The 21,484-nt window shown below is 40.5% G+C and overlaps 1 protein-coding gene across 2 annotated transcripts in view; it reads left to right on the top strand.

Moving 5' to 3' along the window:
• The window catches only part of THSD7B (thrombospondin type 1 domain containing 7B), a 680,297-nt gene that overhangs the window by 274,291 nt on the left and 384,522 nt on the right, over positions 1–21,484 (top strand). For both annotated transcript variants that reach the window (XM_019480192.2, XM_019480191.2), the window contains exons 6-7: positions 1,027–1,182; positions 3,079–3,276. In XM_019480192.2, the coding sequence (XP_019335737.2) occupies positions 1,027–1,182; positions 3,079–3,276 (354 nt within the window). The remainder of the gene's footprint in view (positions 1–1,026; positions 1,183–3,078; positions 3,277–21,484) is intronic.

The following is a 21,484-nucleotide window of genomic DNA, read 5'->3' as shown; positions in this document are numbered from 1 at the left end:
ACATTTAACCCCTAATGTAATTGAAATGCAATATTACATAGATATTGAAGATAAAGATTGTACTGCCTTCTCCCTTAAAAAAAGCCCCAGCATAATGCAAGACAAATTAGCTTATAATAGAAATCTCCATAATAAAAGGGTAAATATCCTTTCAAGGTGATGTTTAATATCAGCACAAAAATTGCTCCTAATTTTGATTGTTTTTGGATACTAGAAAATGATTTTTTGTGTCACTCATCCATGTAGTTTTGAATTTTTCAAGACAATTTTATTGATAAATTGAATATACAAGAGTAAACATGGATGTATATGTCTTCTACGTATAGCAGACTACTTATTTGCTAACCCTACAAATGTGCAAGAACAAAAATTACAAAATTTGTTACTACCACTTTAATTGAAATTGTATGTAAATAGATCTAGTATTATGCCAAATCTTAATTATATCCAGCTCTATGAGAGTGCTTCCTAGTTTTCAGTTTTTCTGTTAATCCATGGCATACTCTTGGAGACTGAGACCTATGTTACTAGTGATGTTGTGAATGAGGGCAACACTTGGTCTATAAATAGAAATTTAGTTAAATCAGTGTGGTGATCTGTTAGCCTAAGGTTAATTTAATTAATCATCGCTGAGTTTTTTAGTGCTAATAGGAGTAAGAGATGATAAAAATGCATTTCCTGTCTAAAGTAGGCAGATTTGACTTGAGTGTCTGCAGGTTGCTGATCTGCTGAATTAAGGCTTTTTCATTTTTAGTGAAAGGAAGAATTCACCATGATTCAACAGGACTGTCCTTTTCAGCAAAGCAGTTAAGCATGTGCTGAAGTACCTCCCTGAGTTGGGTATGTTTAAATGCTTTGCTGAAGCAGAGCCTTTGAATATAAACTTTAGATTTGGAAGACATTTGTTTTTGGTTAGGCTCCTGATAGGCACCGGATAGTGGTGTGGTGCTAGAAAAAAATGCTAATAGCCAGTTCAGAAGCTTTTTGTAAGACTGATGCTACAATTTGAATTTTTTTTCTTTGTAGTCACCAGACCTGATGACAAGAAGTTGTGCCCTGGCCTTGCTCCCTCTGCCTCCCAGCTGTGCACTGTCCCATGTCCTTCTGAGTGCCTGGTTTCTGCTTGGTCCGTGTGGGGACCTTGTGTTCATGAAAACTGCCAGGATCACCTAGGAAAAAAAGGTACATTTTAATTATTTCCTTCATATGCTAGAGACTGCAGTTGTCTGAATTAAAATAAATGAAAGCATGCTATGATATGAATATAAAAGCAGTTGGGTGAAATTCCACATCTGAAGGCAAAAGGAGTTCCTGTTGAAGTCATTTTGTGTAAGCTGCGTCCTAGGGGGGAACATGGCTTTTGATGTTTTATGCAGCTATTCTTGAATAATCTGGGTGAGATTCTTACCCCCCACTATAACCACTTTGTTGCACTATAGTTGGCATAAAAGGGTTTTAAACCTGATGAATATGCCTCAAGTAATACCTTGAGGAAGATGCCTCTGGGAAAAGAGCTGTGTTCTGTTGTCAGGTTGCTTTCTGGCAACCCCATCAAAATGAAGTGTGGGATGGGGGAAGTGGGGTTGGAGAAGCTTGAAAGCTTGAGGTTCAGGGCCAAGGCTGCAGCATGTACCACTGTGGATGGTGCCACCACTCATGTGGTAGCCTGGTGCAATTCACAGAGCAAATGAGTCTACATTTATGCTGGAGACCGCTTCACCCCCTAGAACTGCCTAGGAGTAGGAAGATGCAAAGATAGTTGAAATGTATCTCAGCTCCACTTGCCACTAGATTTTGGATTCTGTGCTGCAACTCTTAGAGGTGCATCAGTGGATATTGAACATGATAATAGGACAGCAATCGCCACATAAGGACTTCCTAGGCCTCTAAATGTTGGAAGCTGTAAGGGAAGGAGAGAAGAGGACAGATCAGTCAGGATAGGCCCTGCGTAAGTATTTTTTCCCCTTCCATCCATACTTGGCCACTGTGAGATATAGGATACTGAGTTAGATGGATTTGTGGTCTGACCCAGTGTGCAGTTATATTCCTTCTGTTTTTATGGCCACTGATTTTTTAAAGACTGTGTGGCCACCAGTAGGACTGAACCAATGTCTTAAAAAAAAAAAAAAAAAAAAAGGAAAACTGTCAGAAACAAACAAACAAAAAAAATAAAGAGGAAAGAAAAAACCCGACCCGACCCCTCCCCCCCCCCCCCCCCTTAACAGTGACATTGTTTTAATATAATGTTGGAGAGGAAATTCTACTTTCTGAATTGCCCACCTGCCTGAATTTGCTACAATTTTCCTGAAAGGTTCTTCATTCAAGCTTTGATCTACTCTATCCAATTCTGAGTCTGAGACCTGATAAGATCACTACTTACTGTATTATGGCTACAGACTATAGTAAATACACTGGCTGTATACTCTGTACTTGTCATATTCAAACCGATTCGATGATGAAAGACAATTATTGAATAATTTCCCTGCTATTTTATATACATGATTTTTGATTGTATGCAAAAGGAAGCAAATTATGTAATCAGTACTTTACTTATTAACAATTTAGATGTCATCCTAATAAACCGAGAGATTCACATTTCAAAGAATCTCAAGCAGAATGATTATTCCTTAGTAAAATTACCTTCTGTACCACAAAATCAGTGTTTTCAATTTCTGATTTCCAGAAATAGGTTAGCTGCAATTTAGATTTTGAATTTCTTAATTTTTTCTTTATTATCTTTTTTTCTTAAACAATATTATCACCATGAAATGTGTTTTCTATTTTCTATGTCTCTGTATTTGGATAAGGATCAGTGCTCCTGGTATTCTTTACCCAGCAGGCAGAAATGTGAGCACAGAGAGGTAAATTCTGTCATTTTTAAAGATTACTGAACTGCCTGTGTGAAGCCTGTGGGGTTTGCCAAATCTGGCTCTCAGATATTATTATTGTTTCACAGTTTTTGTGCAGGATACTATTTTGAAGTGCTGCTCAATTCCACACGTTTTCCTTTGCTAGTGAAACATGTTACTTAAAATTGTTATAAACCTGCTTAGTTAATCCAGTTTCTGTTTTTTCTAGGCTTTAGAATGAGAAAAAGGCATGTTGTTGCAGAGCCCGTTGGTACTTCTGGGGGCTGTCCACATTTAATAGAATCTATTCCTTGTGAAGACCCAATGTGTTATCAGTGGGCCATTTCAGAGGGCATGTGTGTACCTGATCATGGAAGATGTGGGCATGGGAATCGCATAGTGAAGGCTGTATGTAAGAACAGCGAAGGTAGGTGGCGGTAACTTTATCATCTAAAATACTTGTTTTGTGCCTTCTTTTCAAATTTATTTCCACTAGAGGAGAGTTGCTGAGACTGGTGGCTCTTTATTGAAATGTGTATGAAACCCAAATATTGGAATTAAGTCTATATTTAGATTAGATTTTCTAATGTAGTGTTTAGTCTCTGATTATAACCAATGTTAACCCTTCTTCAGTATTATCATTTTTAGTCTGCATGAGTCATGATTTAGGGCAGTAGGGACTAACATTATTGGCACGTGTGACACACAGAGGCTATACATGTCTACATGTTCTGTGGATTGGCCACCCTGGGTTAGACTATAATTATAATTTTGCCATTTTTTGAAAAGTGCCCGGCACTGCAGTACATGCATTTGTATAAATGGCAAAATGCACGTCAGCGCTGAGAAAATGCCGGCGACATGCTTTTGAACTAAAACACATCTAAGGTGTTTTTGTTCAAAAGTGTACTGCCACCATTTTCTCAGCGCTGATGCGCATTTCACCGTTTATACAGATGCATGTGATGCAGCACCAGGCACGTCAGATCACATGTGGAGACACTGGATCTCTTCAGATGTCCAACCAAACTTGGTTTACACTTTAAAGGGAAAAGCCTTTAGTCAGAAAAAAAATATCTTCAGAGACTGATATCTGTCACCTTTGAGCAGAATGCAAGACAGACTGTATCTCTCTGGAATAATTGATAGCTAAGGATATTGGATTAACGGTCTACATGTCTGATAGGATGTAAAAATTTCCCAGATATAACTGAATCGGGAATGACACCTGACCTGTCAAACGTGCGTATCTGGGGCAGTTATCTATGTAATATGCACATGCTTCCTGAGAACTGAGTAGAAGAATGTAGATGAATGGATAAGGTGAAAGTATTTAAGGCATGCCTTGAGAGAGAAGTGGTAGTCTAAGGATTCATGGGGTATGAGTACTTAGTCCCCCAGGTGGCTGAAGCTGGGTAGTACAAGCTGATGGGGCTCAGAAGCAGAAGCTGCATTTTAAGGGGAAGTGAAGGGTAAGTTCATACCATGGTCTTACATTTTTTGTTCTCATATCTCTGTCTGTTCTAATATATGAGTACTGCCTTTCTGATTTCTCTTTTTTATGCACTAATTCTTTTTGCTATTTTTTACACCTGACTGATTTCCTCTGGCAAGGGTGATTTTGGAGCAATTCGCAATACAGGCTGATCACTCCTATGCCAGGGGAGAACCCATATTAATTTTACACAAACCACATCCAAGTGTGATTTGTTAATCTGTCAGGATCTCCTGTGCTAAAACTAAATTCTAGGGTAATCCTAGATGAGATAGATGGAGCTAAGGGTCATTGGTACGGCCTGATTTAAATCACGGGCCCATGCGGCACAGCAGTTCCTTTGTAGTTCCCTCTGCGTACCCCCCTGCCACTGATTGATAAAGGAGCCCCATCAGTTTTAAATATGCCTTGGTTTTTGCCTCCCGCTGTTTTATGCATATTTAAAACTGCAGTTTTCACCTCCTGACCATCAGGAGCAAGCAGCAAGTTGCAGGGGAAGATGGGCCCCTCTGCCAATCAGTGGTGGAAGGGGGAAAGAGGCACATGGGGGAACGTCAAGGTTAAATTTGCCACCACACTACAGGCTTGTCTTGCAATTTAAACCAGGCCCTAGTCATTGTATTAGGAAGCTGGCCCAGTGGCAAATCTCAGCTTATTTACAGTGTTCAAGTGGCAGACAGCAAAGAGAGGATTAGGTTTGGAAGACACCCCTGAAAATGAGCATCCCAGTTGTTACAATCTGATTAAAATAAAAAGATTTATTGCTGTTATAACTATCATTGAACTCCACCCAGGGCTCATATCTTGTTAATAACTTTATATTTATGGCCTGATTCTGCCAGAATGTTTCTGTTACTTTTTTTTTTTTTTTTAGTATCTGTGAGGTACTAAATAACTTTAATAGGACTTTTTCCATAAATTATGCAAGGGTAGGAGACTCAGAGTGTCTGCATTTCCACTAAACTAATGCTAAGTTCTTTTACAAGACATTATGACTACTTTTCTCCTTATAACAACTGCATACTGAGGAAAGCCTAGTGGTGCCACCAAAATTAATTAGACTATAAGAATCTGATGTTATATAAATGAAAAGACTGTGCTGAGTAATACTGTACTTGGTTGGCAGTGGTTTGAGACCTACAGCGTATTGAGTTTACAGATTGTTAATAATGAGTAAGTATGTTTTTATATGAACTTTACAAACAGGAAATAGGATTTTATTTCTCATACATGGTTTGAAACATAGCTCAAAATTTCATCATTGTCGATAAGTTCAGCGTTGTCAGATCTCTAGATTCTGTTACGTAAAATCTAGCCCATAATCACAGTGACACACTGAGTTGGCTATCATCTCAAAAACAGCAAAAGAGTAGGAGTTGCCAGTTTAATGTTATAGCTGACATGGAGAGATTTCCTCTATTATATGGTGCTTAAAATCATTCCAGGAAACAGTTCTAAGTAATAACACGTTGGGATAACTGGCAAGTGCTTAAAAATAGTTTGTGAGTTAGGGTGTATTAGCATCTGATAGACAATTAAATTTCAGTAATTGTTCTTCTGGGCTAGGGACAGACATTCAAAAAGCCTGAGCCTGAAGTGATTCAATCTTTGCAGGTTAGTCTAACTTGAGGAGATTGAACCTATTTGCAAGTAGGGTGGCCATCATAGAGGACATTCTGGTTTTCTGCTACTCTGTCCTCTATTGATACGAAACCCGATGCCTTTATGTCCTCTATTTTTCTCTAGAAGAGAAAAGTAGAGGACATAAAGGTGTCAGGTTTTGTATCAGTAGAGGACAGAGGACAACCACAATGTCCTCTATGATGGCCACCCTATTTGCAAGTGGATAGACACTCGCTTTTGATTTAGGAAATGCAGGCACATGCCTGCTGTGGCTCAAGCTAGAAGCTGGGGAGCACTAGAGTGAGATCTCCCTTCCTTTTTTCAGTGCTGAGCTGAGGGGTGCGGGGCATGGCCAGGCCATGCCAGGACACTATGATTAGGAAGGGGTTTAGACCCCCACCCTGCTGCACAACCCTCAACCAGGGTCTGCCTGGAGGGGGAGCAGCCCTCACCAAGCTTTCTCCCCTGCTGGCTGCTCAAGGGACAGGAGTGTTGCCAGACCCTGGCCCTCAGCTAGCACTCTGAGGCAAAAGGGGAGGGGGGGTGGGACTGCTTGTGTGGACTGCATGCATCTGTTGATGATACTGAGCTTTTCAGTCTCCCTCTCCCTGCTTCTTCATACTGTCTGCTTCAAACTGACAGGCACTGCATTCATTGCAGACCGGGTCATTTCTCACACCTCTCCCTGCCCCCTGTTGAGCACTGACAGATTACAGGCTTTGAAGCAAGCCAGCAGAGAGCTCATCAGAACATAAAGCTTATCAGTCCATCAAGAAACAAAGCCTCTCTCATTAGTTCAGGCTCGTATGAAACAGCTTTTTGGAAAGCATTTTTAAGGAACAGCAGTGGGACATTACCAGGTGACCTGTTGATTAGCTCCAAAAAGCCCTAAGCAGACACTGTTCTGTCTGCCTTTGTTCCAGTGAAATTGGAGACACCCCCACACACAGATACCTCTCTGCTTTAGCTAGCATGGGAGTGGTGTGACCATGACTAGATGCTGGCTGTGGTCTATGCTGCTGGGGTCCATGCTTTGGGAGAGGTGGGGGATCCCTGCTTGAACAGTGAGAGGTTGCGGGGTGGGGGGCAGGGGGCAGCCAGGCAGATGCTACTGTCTTCTGGCTGCAGTTTCCATCTCTTTCTCATCCACACAGAGCTCTGGCTAAGGAGGAGAGGGGCAGGGCCAGCCTTGCTCTCTGGAGCAGATAGCTCAACCCAGGGCTGAAAAGCATGCTGGGGTGCTGGGGGACTCTGATTTAACTTAAACTAGGAAAGGGTGTGGGACAGAAGTTCCATGAACTGATTTGATCTAAATCAGTTGAGTCTGTTACTACATTCAACCAGGTTTATCTTAAACCAGTTTCAGCCATTTTGAAACTGGTTTATGTGCCCTGAACTTCTGTTCTGTTACAGGTTCAAACCAGTTTCTGATCACTTAAACCGGTTTATATGTAACTTCTGCCCTAGCCCTGAAGAGTGAGTATCTTTTAAAAGATGTAGGAAGGTAGATGTGGTTTGAAACAGAAGTCAAAATCTTCTGCTGCTGTAAGTTGACAGCTCTGGTGGAGTCACGGCATATCTCAGAATTCTTTTATATGGTATTCTTGTTGATATGACCATAATTTGGGCATAATTCTGCAATTACATAGGTACACGTAGATCCTAGTACTGGTAGAGAGCCCTGATTGTTTAGATAAAGCAACAATAGCATAGAGCTCCATCTCCATGCATCTTTTGAGCAGGATCAGAGTCGTAGCCATGTGTCCACTTAACTCAGAGGAACATACAATATCTTTAAGCCTGATTAATGGCTGATCATTTCCATATGTTCTTCTGCAGTGCTTACTGAGATGTGATGATGTTGCGGCATGTCTGCCAACCTGTTATTCAACGGGATATTGGAAATCTCATAATAGTCCTTTCACATTCAGTCACTCAGCTCATCTTCTAGTTCATGATGAGTAATGTTGGAGCTGGGTTTTTTTTCTTATTTTTTTTTTTTGTTTGTTTCTGACAGTTTTTCTTTCAGGTGGGCAGAGTGCTTTTCCAGTTATAGTTTGCTTCACAATGAAAAAAAATCTGAATGTCTAGTGGGAAAGTGATTGAAGTTTTTCTTCCAGCATTGGAAGTGTAGCATAAAAGTCCCTATGAATTTCAGCTGGGGATTTCTTTATTGTTATTGTAAGGGAACATTTGTTTCATTTGTCCAATCCTAATTTGGGACATTTCACAAAGCATATCCTGTTCACTTGACAGGTTGGCAACATTTGTGAATGCTATTTTAAAATGCCTCTAAATGTTTACTTCAGAAATATACACTTTAGTCCTAGAAGCAAAGCTGAAAAAATCAGTTTGTTTGTACTTGTACAATCAAGTTAATACAATTAATTGCTTTGGCCATCAAATTCAGCCCTTTCACAGTGCTTTGTAAGACAAAAATAAATAAGATATTTTTCTGAGTAAAAACCGAGAGATTTGGTATATTAATTTCATAAACAATGCCACTAGTTTGTAAGCATTCGTATCAGTGATTATTAAGCTATGTGCTGTGGCACCCTAAGATGCCTTGATATCCTTCCAAGGGTGCCATGGTTAGCATGGTTAGGCATGCAAACAGTATTCGAAAGATAAACCCAGAGACTTCAAATAGGAATAAACAGTGTTAAAAACTGTCTGATCTGTTGTGGTCTTTCTGGGGTTTTCCCACAAAGGAGTTGCTCTTTTATTTTTCTGTAGTCAAAAAATGAGTGAAAACTAAGAGCTGGTGTTTTCTGAGAGGTGCCTCAAGTCTTATTAAGGGGTGCCTTGAATCTATCGGGGGCTACCTGGAGCTTAAAAAGGTTGAGAACCACTGATCTATATGGAGCTATAATTGATAGGGATGTGCAAAGCTTTGGTTCCTGATTTGATACGACAGAGACAGCCCAATTCGGTGGCTGAATCTCTGAATCTGAATCAAATCAGAGGACCCTTTAATCTCTTCAGTCGATTCAGAGAGATTTAGAAAGATTCAGTGATTCAGATATAGAAATAGCTTTAAATGTGTTTTCTACATACCTTTAGGTACCAGATGGCTTGTGAATGCTGTGATGCTGGAGCGCATAGAGCATCCCACAGAGTCATGGGGTGCGCCCAGCACATTCAGCAGCAGACCCAGAATTGGACCAGAGGCACTTCCAGTCCACTTCCAGGTCCACTGGGGAGTGCGGCACGCCCTGTGCCCACCCCTGGCTTGGTGACTGGTACCTCCTGGGCCGGGGGGGGACAGGCAGCAGGGGTCCCCTTGTGGCCCATCGCTGAGCCGGGGGAATATGGGGGGGTGGGGGGGAGGCTGCGCACTCTCCGGCGGACCTAGAAGTGGATTGGAAGTACTTCCAGTCCACTTCTGGGCTTGCCACTGAGCACGTGGAGGACCACCCCTGCATGCCTGTTGGATGCTCCATGCGCCCCAGCATCGCAGCCTTCATAAGCCGCGCTGGTAAACTGAGGTATGTAGAGAAAACATTTAAAGCTGTGTCTATGTCTGAATCAGCATCAAATCTTCAGATTCGGATTCAGCCATATTGAATCGGGGACAGTGATCCGAATCAACTTATCAAATCACTGTCCCGGTTTGGGCCGAATCCAAATCCAAATTGAATAGGGCCCGCTTTGCACATTCCTAATAATTGACTTCTGATAGGAAGTTGTGAAAAATCATAGGATACACTAGGCTTGGATTCAACAGAATAAGAACAGTGTTAGTACTTAGTGCTTACAGACTTCTGTATATGTTCAAAGAACTACATATATAATTGCCTTGATACAAACCTTTGGGGTAGCTGTTTTACACGCTGATGCTTTCATCAGTTTCAGCAGCTACTGTATAATCCACCACCGTATCTTGAAATCCAGTTGTTTGTCTAGTCTGCTGATGGCAATATACTATCTAATATTCTCATCAAAAGCCCCAAAGAACATTAATATTCAGCACTGACTAATCCTCCAGGATGGCTAATTTACAGAAGAGACAAAGAATAAGTTATTTGGACCATGTAATGTTACAAAACCAAACCCTATTTCCTTAATGAATGTAGTATGTTCTTAAAAACCAAGTTCAGATTGTGAAAGAAAAAGAGAATGTAGAGAGTACTCAGATCCCATGAAATTCTCCTTTCATTATTATAATATGTCTGTTTAGGTTTCCTTAAAGGTTCAGAGAAGCTATTCTATCAGTCTTTGCCTGGTTAGCAAAAAAATCACAATAATGTTCATTTATGTTTGCTGGAGTGGCAAATGTGTCCAAATATCTATTCTCAAGTGTTTGCATCTTTAGAATTCTATTAAAGAAAAAATAGTCAATATTTCACTATTACAGCTGTAGCTGTGAACTATATTTATTAAATTTCAGTGTTTATAACTTTATAACTTTCTTTCCTTCCTGAACATAACCATGAATTCTGCCAGTCATGATAAGTAGTCATGGGTGTAGATAGAACCAGAACAAATGGCTGTTTTGCTGGTGTTTGTTAAGAGTCCAACATTTCTTTTAAGACTTCTTTCCCCAAGCAGTATCTTTTCTTAAAGCATACATATCAATTTCAATTGTGCTCATTCCACTGTTCTTCTTGTGTAATTAGACTAGACAACTAGGAGTGGGTTTTTTCCCCCTCTTCGTAATCCATTACTCCTGATAGAAGCTAGGCATGTAACCCAAGTTTAGTACTTCCATAACTAAGGATATCCATGGAGATTTTTCATCTAACAGCCAGAGTCCATAATTTACAATTTGTCCAGTAGCTCAGTTATATAAAAATAGCAGAAAAATTACAAAGTTCATAATCCTGTCATTATGTTGTTTTCCCCTTGTCTGTATGCATATACCTGGTATCCCACATTTTAGATTTAGGGCTCTACATAGATTCATAGGTGTTAGGGTCAGAAAGGACCTCAATAGATCATTGAGTCCGACCCCCTGCATAGGCAGGGAAGAGTGCTGGGTCTAGATGACCCCAGCTAGATGCCTATCTAACCTTCTCTTGAAGACCCCCAGGGTAGGGTCACCACCCAGAGAGCACCACCTCCCTTGGGAGCCCATTCCAGACCCTGGCCACTCGAACTGTGAAGAAGTTCTTCCTAATGTCCAGTCTAAATCTGCTCTCTGCTAGCTTGTGGCCATTATTTCTTATAAGCCCCAGGGGCGCCTTGGTGAGTAAAGCCTCACCAATTCCCTTCTGTGCCCCCGTGATGAACTTATAGGCAGCCACAAGGTTGCCTCTCAACCTTCTTTTGCGGAGGCTGAAGAGGTCCAGGTGCCCCAGTCTCTCCTCATAGGGCTTGGCCTGCAAGCCCTTAACCATATGAGTGGCCCTTCTCTGGACCCTCTCCAGGTTATCCACATCCCTCTTGAAGTGTGGCGCCCAAAATTGCACGCAGTACTCCAACTGCGGTCTGACCAGTGCCCGATAGAGGGGAATTATCACCTCCTTGGTTCTGTTCAGGGCAGGCACTGTGCACTTGAAGTGTGTTTAGTATAATGGGGCCATAAAGGGGCTCTTCCATTCTATGGGAATATAGATTAAAAAAAAAAAAAAAAGCAGAAAATAAATTTTCTATGGAACGCACAGGGATTAATACAAGGTAATTTGGTCAAATAAGATGTTCCAGTAAGTAGACTTATATTTAATCACTTCTAGCAGGACACTTTAGTATAAGATTATAGGGCATGTCCCCACATGCAGGGGCATGTGCTTGCAGTGGCAAAAAAAGTTTGGGTTGCTACTTTTTGACACTGTGCATGCCCCTGGCTAAGTGCTTTGGTGTGGGGCAAACTACCCTGCTTTAGGCAAACTACCGTTTCCCCACTCCTCCCAACTCCTGGAGTGCTGGAGGAGCTGGGCAGAACTAGAGGAGGGGAGACGCTCTGGCCGGCAGCCAGAATGTCTCCTAGGAGGACCGAGCCTCTGCATCTGCCGGCGCATGGTCCTGTGCTATGTGCCATGCTGCTTTTTGCATGGCATTTTTTTTCTTGGTACCAGGATTTCTTGGTAGCACATTTTGCCCCTGTATTGCAAATTTGCAGAGCAGCATGTTTTAGCATGCCAACTGTGCAGTTTGTGGCATCACAAAGAGGTTTGTGGCACCACAAACCACACATGCCTGCACACCTGGATCCAGCTATAGAGTGCAAAAAGATACTCTGGGGAAGTCAGGGAAGTACAGGTAACAAAGAAAAGATGTGTTAAGATGCGGAGGATTAAATTATCTAATTGTATCCTTAGTTGTCACAGCTGGGCATATAATTCCTAACAGATAATTTATTTGACATCTTTCTCTTTTTTTTTGGTTCACAACTTTTCCGCGAGCTAATTACGATTTTCTCAAATTTGATGTTTGAAATTGCTTAGTAGGTAATTTCTGTGAATAATTCTCAGTTTCTGAGAAATTCCTGAAGCTTTTTATTTAGACCTATAAAATATTATGGATCCTAGTCTTTATTTATACCTATAACATATTACTGATCCTATTACTGGATTACTGATAAACCATGAATACTCTTGTTCTTGTTTAAAAAACCAAATAAATATTAGTACAATTTTTGTTTGTAAGTATTCAAATCATTCTAGACTCAGGCTGCTCAAACACTGGCCTATGGCCCAGATCCAGTGCTTGGAGCCATATTATCTGGCCCTCAAGGCTGTCCCTGGGTCTAAAAATTTGGTAGTGGGGGAACGGTAACAGCTAATTGCCTCTTCTCTGCTGTCAAATTTCTGGACCTGAGGAGAGGCCCATGGGCAGACTAGCATGGTCCTACATGCTAGATTGAGTGTGTAGCACTAATCAGGAGGTCACTGGTCTAAGTGGGACATTGTGAAGCTGATTAGGATGCCGCAGAGCAGCATGGAGCTGAGCAGGATGGGAGAGGCCAGGTAGAGGGAGCGTTGAACCTGATTTTGGCATGTGAGATCTGATCTGGCTCAATGGACTGGTCTCATGCCACTTATCCAGCCCAAGGAGCCAAAAGATGGAGCACCATTGCTCTAGGCATTAATCATCCCCCTTGTGTTGTGCTCCTTTTATTCTCCGGTAACAATGTATGCTGAGAGTGAATTTACAATTCTGTAGTTAGACGAGCACTCAGGGTTGTGATCCAGAGTGGAAACAAGATCAGTCTGTCATCTAGTATGTTAAAGGGTCATTTCAACCAGAAGATCACATTTGTGTATTTCTGTCAGTCAATTAGATGTCAAGAAAAAGAATTAAGATTGAACTTAAGTATGTCTAGAGTTATTACTCCAATGGAGAACTGGGGGAGCCGTCTTAGTTATTATTACTTTTCCCATTTATATTGAGCCATGTAAAAGTAGCAGGCATAAACACATTGAAGCAATATGAATGGTAAAGAGTAGAGCTGGAGTGTGATTTTAAGAAATACATATTATATTGAATGTAGCCTGTGAACAAACAGGAACTGCTCAAATTTTTGGACACTTACGTATTTAAAAGGATATACAGAGTGTTTAGAGTATAATTAATATGGGTCATACAAGTAACTAGCTATCAATTTTTCAAGCATTAATGAGAATTAGAATATACATTTCTTTTTTTTACAATCCTGTGGACTGAATGCTTGCTATCAACAATGTCTCTAAATTGTTCATGATTTTTTTTTTTTCCTGAAGCATACTGGTGTTCTGTGAGTCAGCAATATACTGTGCTGTAATTCGGGGTCAGTCATTTAATTTGATTTTTAATGGTCCAATCCTGAACAAAAGACAACATTAATAACAAAAGAAGATTACTTAGTGATAGTGGACCAAAGTAAATGTCTAAGTGATCAAAAAGAAAAAGGAGCCTTTTGACATAAATTAAAAGAAACCAGTAAGTCTAGCCATTGTACTTTAGAAAGCAAGCATATTTCACTGATTTTTCTGCTTTAATGCTGTTTTACCCAGTTTCCAGCTACTACATGCAATTAAGTCAACATCATTTAAAATTAAGGATATTTGAAACTTTGAAGCCTGATTATTTAGGTTGGCACTCTCCACACCTTTTCCTGTAGGGCAGAGTTTATTATCGAATAAAAACACAAAGTTACACAAATGATCCAAAGAAGACTACAGGTCCCCAGAGGCACCTCCTTTTCTGATGCCAACTCCTTTCAGTTCCAGGGCCTTTCTTGAGAGTCCACCTCTTCAACTGAGCACTATCAGCCATTTATAGGCTCCATCTGATCCCTTCCTACCTGGATCCTGATAAGTCAAAAAGGGCTATTTAGTCTCCCTAACTTTGAAAAGAAAATGAGCTAGAAATAGAGCATGTTGCTGCCCTTCCTGTCACAGTGACAGAACACCATTACATGTGGCTTTAATGGAAACAAAAACCTGCTGGCTTCAAGTTGCCATAATAGTTTAAGCAAAGGAAGTTAGCATACATAGATCCAGCTGTAATTATAGTGGATGTCAACACAGTGAACCTTAGCCGTGATAGATATGGGTCTGTACAAACAAAAGGAAAGAACATTTATGAAAATCAATTCTTGCTGTGTGAAAAATGAATCATTATTGCTGTTTCAACAGAGTGTTACTTTGGGTCCATTAAACTTATTTTCTCGTCTTTTAACCCTAACATTTTAAAGACAGACTTAGGAGTAGGTACAGGGTGTGATGAATGCTAGATGCATGCAAAACAAGAAAATTATTAAGTGTTTATTTCTTAAACATTGAATAATGGATTTTTTTTTTATAATAACTAGTTCAGTCTTAGTATTCTTGGAACCTGGAACTTGTCAGGAAGGCATTTGAATCACTCTTGTTTGCTTTGATAGCTTAAGGATGAGCAGACTTAAATTCATAACATGCTGGTTACATCTTGATATTATTGTCCCCCTCCCCCCATTTTGTTGTGGTTATGGCTAGATTAAGGTAATCTAAGCATGTAGAGCCTGGCCTGTTTAGCTCAACCACTGCTGCCATGAACAGCAATCTTTTCCCTCATTTACAGTTGCAGGCAATGTTAGTGTCATACAGGCTCCTTCCTGTCCCATGCCTTACAAAGAGTTGTCTCTGAGGATGGTGTTGGTGATCCCCTGCTTACTGACCCTCCTTTCCCCCCAACATTGGATCCTGGAGTTAACACCGTATTGAAATGTCTATAGCAGTTTGCCCTTCTTAATCCTGGCTGCCTATAGAGACCAATGAGTGGCATTGCATCAGTTGTTTGGGTTAGGTTAGGGACAGCTTTTTTTCCTCAACCACAAGGGGGGCAAAAATATTTTACTAACAACAACAACAAAATTTTAAATCATGTGAATGAAATCAGAGACTCTGACTCAGGAGCTGGGCCCCTACCTAAGCCAGCTCTGAATTGCCCCTTTTTGTTCCCTTTCTCTTGGATGCAAACATGACTCCAGCATCTGCCCTCCAACTCTGCAGACACGTCACAAGCCAGTGATCTCATAACTGACCACGCTTCGTGGTTATCTGGCACTCCACATTGCTACTGCACTTTTGAGGTTCTTGTCTACAGCTAGGCAAATTTATCTTGGAGAGTCCCTCTAGAAATGCTATTTTGGAGGGGCAACCAACAGCTATTCACGAATCGGGGTTGAAGTTAAGAAATTGTTTTGGAAAAACAAGTATACTTTGTTTCAACTTTTTTTCTAAATGAAATATTGTAGTTCAACTTTTTCTAAATGAACCCTATGCATTTTCTTTAGCACTTTAGATTCAAACAACCTATTTTTTAAAAGAGATTAAAAAAAAAGTGAAAAAAGGAAGGTTAAATATCCTCTTTGTTTCAGCCTAAACAAAATATTTTAGGTTAGCCTCATAATAAATATTTTATTTTGAATAAAAATCCTTTCAGATCTGAAACAAATTCTTTCTTGCTTTTTTGTTCTGTTGTGTTTTGTTTTTAAGTACTGCAGCTATACCAACTAGCTCTGTTCAAACTGCTCTATTGACAGAGAAGCCACTTGAAATCCTGTTGCAATTCAAGTGGGAAGTGAACAGGAGTTTAGTAATCAAAGTGGTTTCTTTTAAGATCCTGCATTGTTTCTGCCAGCTCTTGAAACCAATGCTCTGCAATACTAAAAGGCCAGAGACTGGGCTACAATACTGTGCTGTATTTAGTTATGAAACTATATACCTTTATTTTGTGTGTATTGCATCTTTCTATCTCTAAAGATGGTTATTCACAGAGGCGGCCTGTGATGCATGTTAAGCTTAGGAGAGACTTCCCAGAGACTTGCACCCTTGTGGAGATTTTGCTTTTATTCTTGTTATCTATAATTAATCCAGCATAATTAATTTAGACTAAAAGTATGTGCTTAGCTTTTGTAACTGGAAGAAATTGAAACTAATTTTTGCAAGCCTTTAAAAGTGTATTGGGATTCTCAAATAACAGATACTGGAAGTGCAATGTTTTATCCATGCTTTGATCCATGTAACTAACAGCTTTACTAAAGGTTCTGATTTAATATGAATCTCTGCAAAGATCTAACCCTTATTTAAATAGTAGAGAGTTCTTTTTGAGTTCTCCGATCTATAATGGGCTATTGATAGGGTACAAAGTTGCAAGTTCTATTTAATTTCTTAGAAAACTTAATTTATTCTGTTAAATTTATTGAAAGTCAGTTTTAAATGTATTCTTTTCTGGCATATGGCAAGCTAAACTCTTAAATCTTATGAATGAGCGATATGTCTAGATTCCTGTTTATCCTATAAATAAGAACCACATAATCTTACTTTTCAATCATTTTTCCTCTTAGAAACTGAATGATGAAATAAATTATTTTGGTAGTAAAGTTAAATATCTGTGTAACATGCAAATGGAGCAATCTTTGATCTAACCTTAAAGTAGGGAGCAGAGCATATAATTTTCTCTTTAGAGGTGCTTATTTCCAGATCGTCTTATAAATTGAGCACACTGGGGAGGGCAGATGAAGAACTGCAACTTTAAATAATAAGGGATAAATGAGAGTAAAATGCAGAGAATTGTTATAGTCGTAAGACATGGGACCAAGACCTGTTGTGTGCTTAAAGGAGGAACTGCTTTAAACCACTGAGACTCAAGTAGGGTATAGTGATCTATGCTTTATTGATCTTGTTTGCATTGTATCAACATTAACACAGGAGAAGTATCAGTTGGGAGTCTTTCTTGATTAAAATCATGTTCTCCACTGTATGGATTATTCATGCACAGGACAGTTGAGACTGTGTAAGTTTAAACTAGAGAAGTTTTTTGGACTTTTTCAATTGGAAGAAGGTTGAATTAATTCATGCCACTGCCCCCTCCTGATATCACCCAGGAAAGAAACCAGAAATGAGTACTTTTAAGTTGTCAGATGTTCCTAATTCAACCTCCCCTTCCCCAAAATGGTAGACCCCTACCCCAAATATCCTGGTGCTTATGCTTACTCCCTATACCCCTGAACAGCACAGCTTTCATTGAATTTGCTGTGTATTCACTATTCCCAACATACACTATATTACTCAAATTCAAGATAATCTTTTCATCTTTTCCCCCATTAAATGGGGGGGGGAGGGCACAAAGTCTTGTCTTGATTTTGAGTACTGCCCAGGGCAGGCAGCTGGTGTGGCTCCAGGGGCTGCTGTAGCTCTGGCTTTGGCTCTGACCTAGGGGACACCACACAGTATAGGAGGTGAGGTACACCATGAGACAGATTATGGGATGTGGGGTGAAGGAGACTGGGTGGCTTGGGCAAGGAGCAGGGGGAGACTGCGCAGTACATGGAGGGAGCCGTGCAGTGCAGGAGGGAGGAATGCAAGGGGGAGAAACCATATGGGATGGGGCACAGAAAACCATGTGGTGTGGTCCACATGGTGGATTGAGTGGGGACAGGGAAGACCATGTGGTGGGGGCATAGGTGAGACTGCATGGCGTGCAGCCCAAGGGGAGCACAGGGGAGATGGCACAGTGGCAGGGGAGCTACTGCAGCTCCAGCTCTTGCTCTCACTCTGGCTCTGGCTCCAGGTGTGAGCCCTAACTGAGGCCCAAGGTGAGGGCTGGAACTGATGCTGCTGCTGCTGCTACCTGGCTGGGACTAGAGTCTCCATGTGCTCTGTGCCGTGAGCCAGAGCTGGAGTCAGAGCCACCATATAGGGTAAACGATGGCAGATGGAGGAGTCAAAGGACAAGTGGCTGAAGGCCAGGCACTAGGGACAGGTAGGTGGCAGGGAGGGACAGGTGGAAGGGGGCAGTTGGTAAGGGTGCAGGTGCTGGGGGGCACAGGTATTGGGAGGAGGCAGCCAGCTTACCACCCACTGCTGCTTTCTCCACTCCTCAGCCCCCACTGCTTTCCTCACTGCAGCAGTAGAGATGGCAAATTTAAGATGATCCTCCAATAATTACATTGTATACATGGAAAATTATAACATTCATAATTTTCCATGTATATAATGTAATTACTGGGGATAATCTTACATTCAAAATTTTCTTAGATTTGGGTAAATACAGAACTATTGATTGCTGGCAAAAAGATCCTTAAAGGGAGTGCTGTCTTGTCAGTAAACAGATGGAATTCTTTGTTGTTCATCACATTTTTTACCTGCCAGAAGGATATAAATTTGGATGCTTCAAATTATTGAAGCAATAAAATAGTCAAGCATAAATTGTCGATGCCTTTAGCCCAGTTAATGCAGAAATATTGTTTCTGAATGATTTGGAGTAATTTTAGCTAACCCTGAATCAGAACTTGGACTGTAAATATTGAACAGCATCTCTGTTTAAACAGCTACTTGCTAATTTGTTGATAATTTTAAATTGCATTTTTAAAAGTGTATTAAACCAGTGAATAGCGGGCATAGCTAACCCACATCAACACCACCGCTTTTCCCCTCCTTTCTAACACTTATCCCATAATTCTGAAGAGGAAGAGACAGTGGAGGATTGTGTTCTTTTTTCCTCTGACTTCTGAGAGAGTACCTGGAGTAAACCCCAAAGACTATGAATGACAAAGACCCCAAAGTCATATGACAAAGCAGGACTTACAGTGCTGGACAGGTGAATGTTTCTAGCTTCTGAGACTGCTCTTTTCGAGTATTGTAGAAGTGACGTAAATGACTTTGATTAGTTTCATCAAGCCTTGGCTTAGTAAAATTAATCATATTGTAAATATATTGTAGTTATTCCTGGAACTATCAAAAAGTCAAGATACGGATTCTGTATTGCTTGGGTTTGGTGGAGTCGTGGATGACTGATTGCACAGATGATGGTAGAATAGATACCATCGTGAACTGAAGTGAATATATAAATTCAGCCCTCCTAGTTGTAGACTGAAATTGATGTCTAGAAAAGGAAATAAAAATCAGCCTTCTGACAGGTAAGGTGCTGTAAAATGAGAGCATTGGTATGATATTCTAATATAAATATTTTTAGCTTTTGAAGATTTTAATAGTCTTTACTCACATAAGAGCCCAGGCAAACATATGGTTTACTTGCCCAGAAAGGAAATTCAGAAGGGCTATAAATAATTCATGCAGCTACTACACTTGCATAAATATCAGGTAGTAGGTGTGTGTCTTGAAGTTGGGCATGTCACATCAAAATATGGAGGCAAGATACTTAACAGTGGAAAATGGAAAAAGGTTTGCTTGCAGCCTTGAACTGACAGCCCAAACTCAACATTTTGGTTTGATTCTTTTTACCGCCTACCCCCTGAACTTGTGTAAAAGTGCCCTATGGAGACTGCACTTCTTGCACTGCAATACCTCAAAAGACTATCATATGAGAGCTGAGGCACATCACCACAGCTCTTCAGAGAAAAACAAGGTTGTAAGTCACCTTAGTAAATCTCTAATGTAGCTTAGGGCTCCCAACTAAACAGAGTTACTTTTTAAATACTTAGATATTGGAACCAGCTTCCAAGGGAAGTGGTGCTGGCTCCTATGTGAGGGATCTTTAAACAGAGGCTTGATAACTACCTAGCTGGGGTCATTTGAGCTTAACCTTAGTAGGGGTCATATGAGCCCTGTATTCATTCCTGTCCAGGGCAGGGGGTCGGATTAGACGATCTGCTCAGGTCCCCTCCGACCCTACTTTTATGAATCTATGAGATAGTCTCAGCTGATGTAATGGTGTATAAGGGGAAAAGCAATTTCATCTGTAGCAATGTTGGGTGCAACTCCCACTGAAATCAGTGGGAGCAGTGACTGCTGAAACCAGTTTGTAGAGTACGTAGATTTAAAAGAACAGCTTGAGATGCATTTTTGAGTACCAAATATCACACATTACAACAAGTCCTGGTACTGCCCTTTCTTATTTTAAATGTTATGAAATAAGTTTGACATAAGTTGATCTGTATTTATGATAAAGGTTATCTAAAGAGCATGATGTGTTTGAGTGACCTGCAGGTCTGTTACACTGGAGCTGTAGATTTTAAATCACAGGGTGGAAAGATTCATATTTGTGCCTTTGTCTAGTTCAGAATGTATTGATGCTAATTATGTGGGAGGCAAGGATTTCTTAGGGTGATATCTTTTATTGGACCAACTATGCTGTTGGGATAATTAGACAAGCTTTTGAATGCAAGACATTCTTCATCAGGTATTGCTTTTGAAAGCTTGTCAAACTCTATCCCAACAATAAGTTGGTCCGATGAAAGGTATCTCCCTGAGAAATCCTTGCCTCTCAATTTCAGGACCACCCTGACTACAACATCACTCTTATACTACCACATCATTATTAATTACTCATTCAAGAAGTGCCTAAAGCCCATTTTGGCTGGTCAGAGAAATGTTGTTCATAATAGTCTTCTTTTTTATCCTTTTAATTATCAGACTAAAAAAATCCTTCATTTACTTTTTTTTTTATAGCAGAGCTGGAAACCTTGGGTAGTTCTTTTAATCTGAAAAAGAAAACTTAAAATAGATCTTTTGTCCTTCAGAATGGATTTTAGATGCTATCCTGCATTGCTTTCATATGAAACAAAGAAACATATCTGTAAATGCCGATAGCAATGCTCATTTTACTCACTGAAACAGAGCATGCAGCATAAAATACCCTTTCAGCTGTGTTTAAACTAAATATAACTTCGCACATCCATAAAGTTCTCTTTTTTTGAAGCAAGTTAGTGAACACTTATTTTACAGGAGGGATATATAAATGCATACTTTTTGAGCTCCACTTAAATTATAAAGTATTGGGTAGATGACAAGTATGAAAAAGACTAGCAAAGTGCCCAGCAAGAATGATGGGTGGGCTGTGGGAACAGAGTGCCAGCACCCACCGCTCCGCACCCCCTCTTCCCCCCACTCTCACCCCCCCACACCTCAAACACACACATAACCACACCCAGCCAGCCACACCAACCCACCCACCCAGCCTCACACACCACACACACGCAGCCACATGCCACACACGCAGCCACATGTGTTACCAGATTTGTCCATCACTTTGGGGTGTGCCCATTCTATCAATGTGCTGCTTGTGTTACTTGTGTTTCTATATGGAGATGTATCTCTCCATTCTGCAAGTCCTCATCTACAATGGAGCTATCTTGCAGGACTCAGGCTCA

This window comes from Alligator mississippiensis, chromosome 4, assembly GCF_030867095.1.
Source record: "Alligator mississippiensis isolate rAllMis1 chromosome 4, rAllMis1, whole genome shotgun sequence".
NCBI classification, from domain to species: Eukaryota; Metazoa; Chordata; order Crocodylia; family Alligatoridae; genus Alligator; species Alligator mississippiensis.
This window is presented reverse-complemented; position numbering and strand designations above follow the sequence as displayed.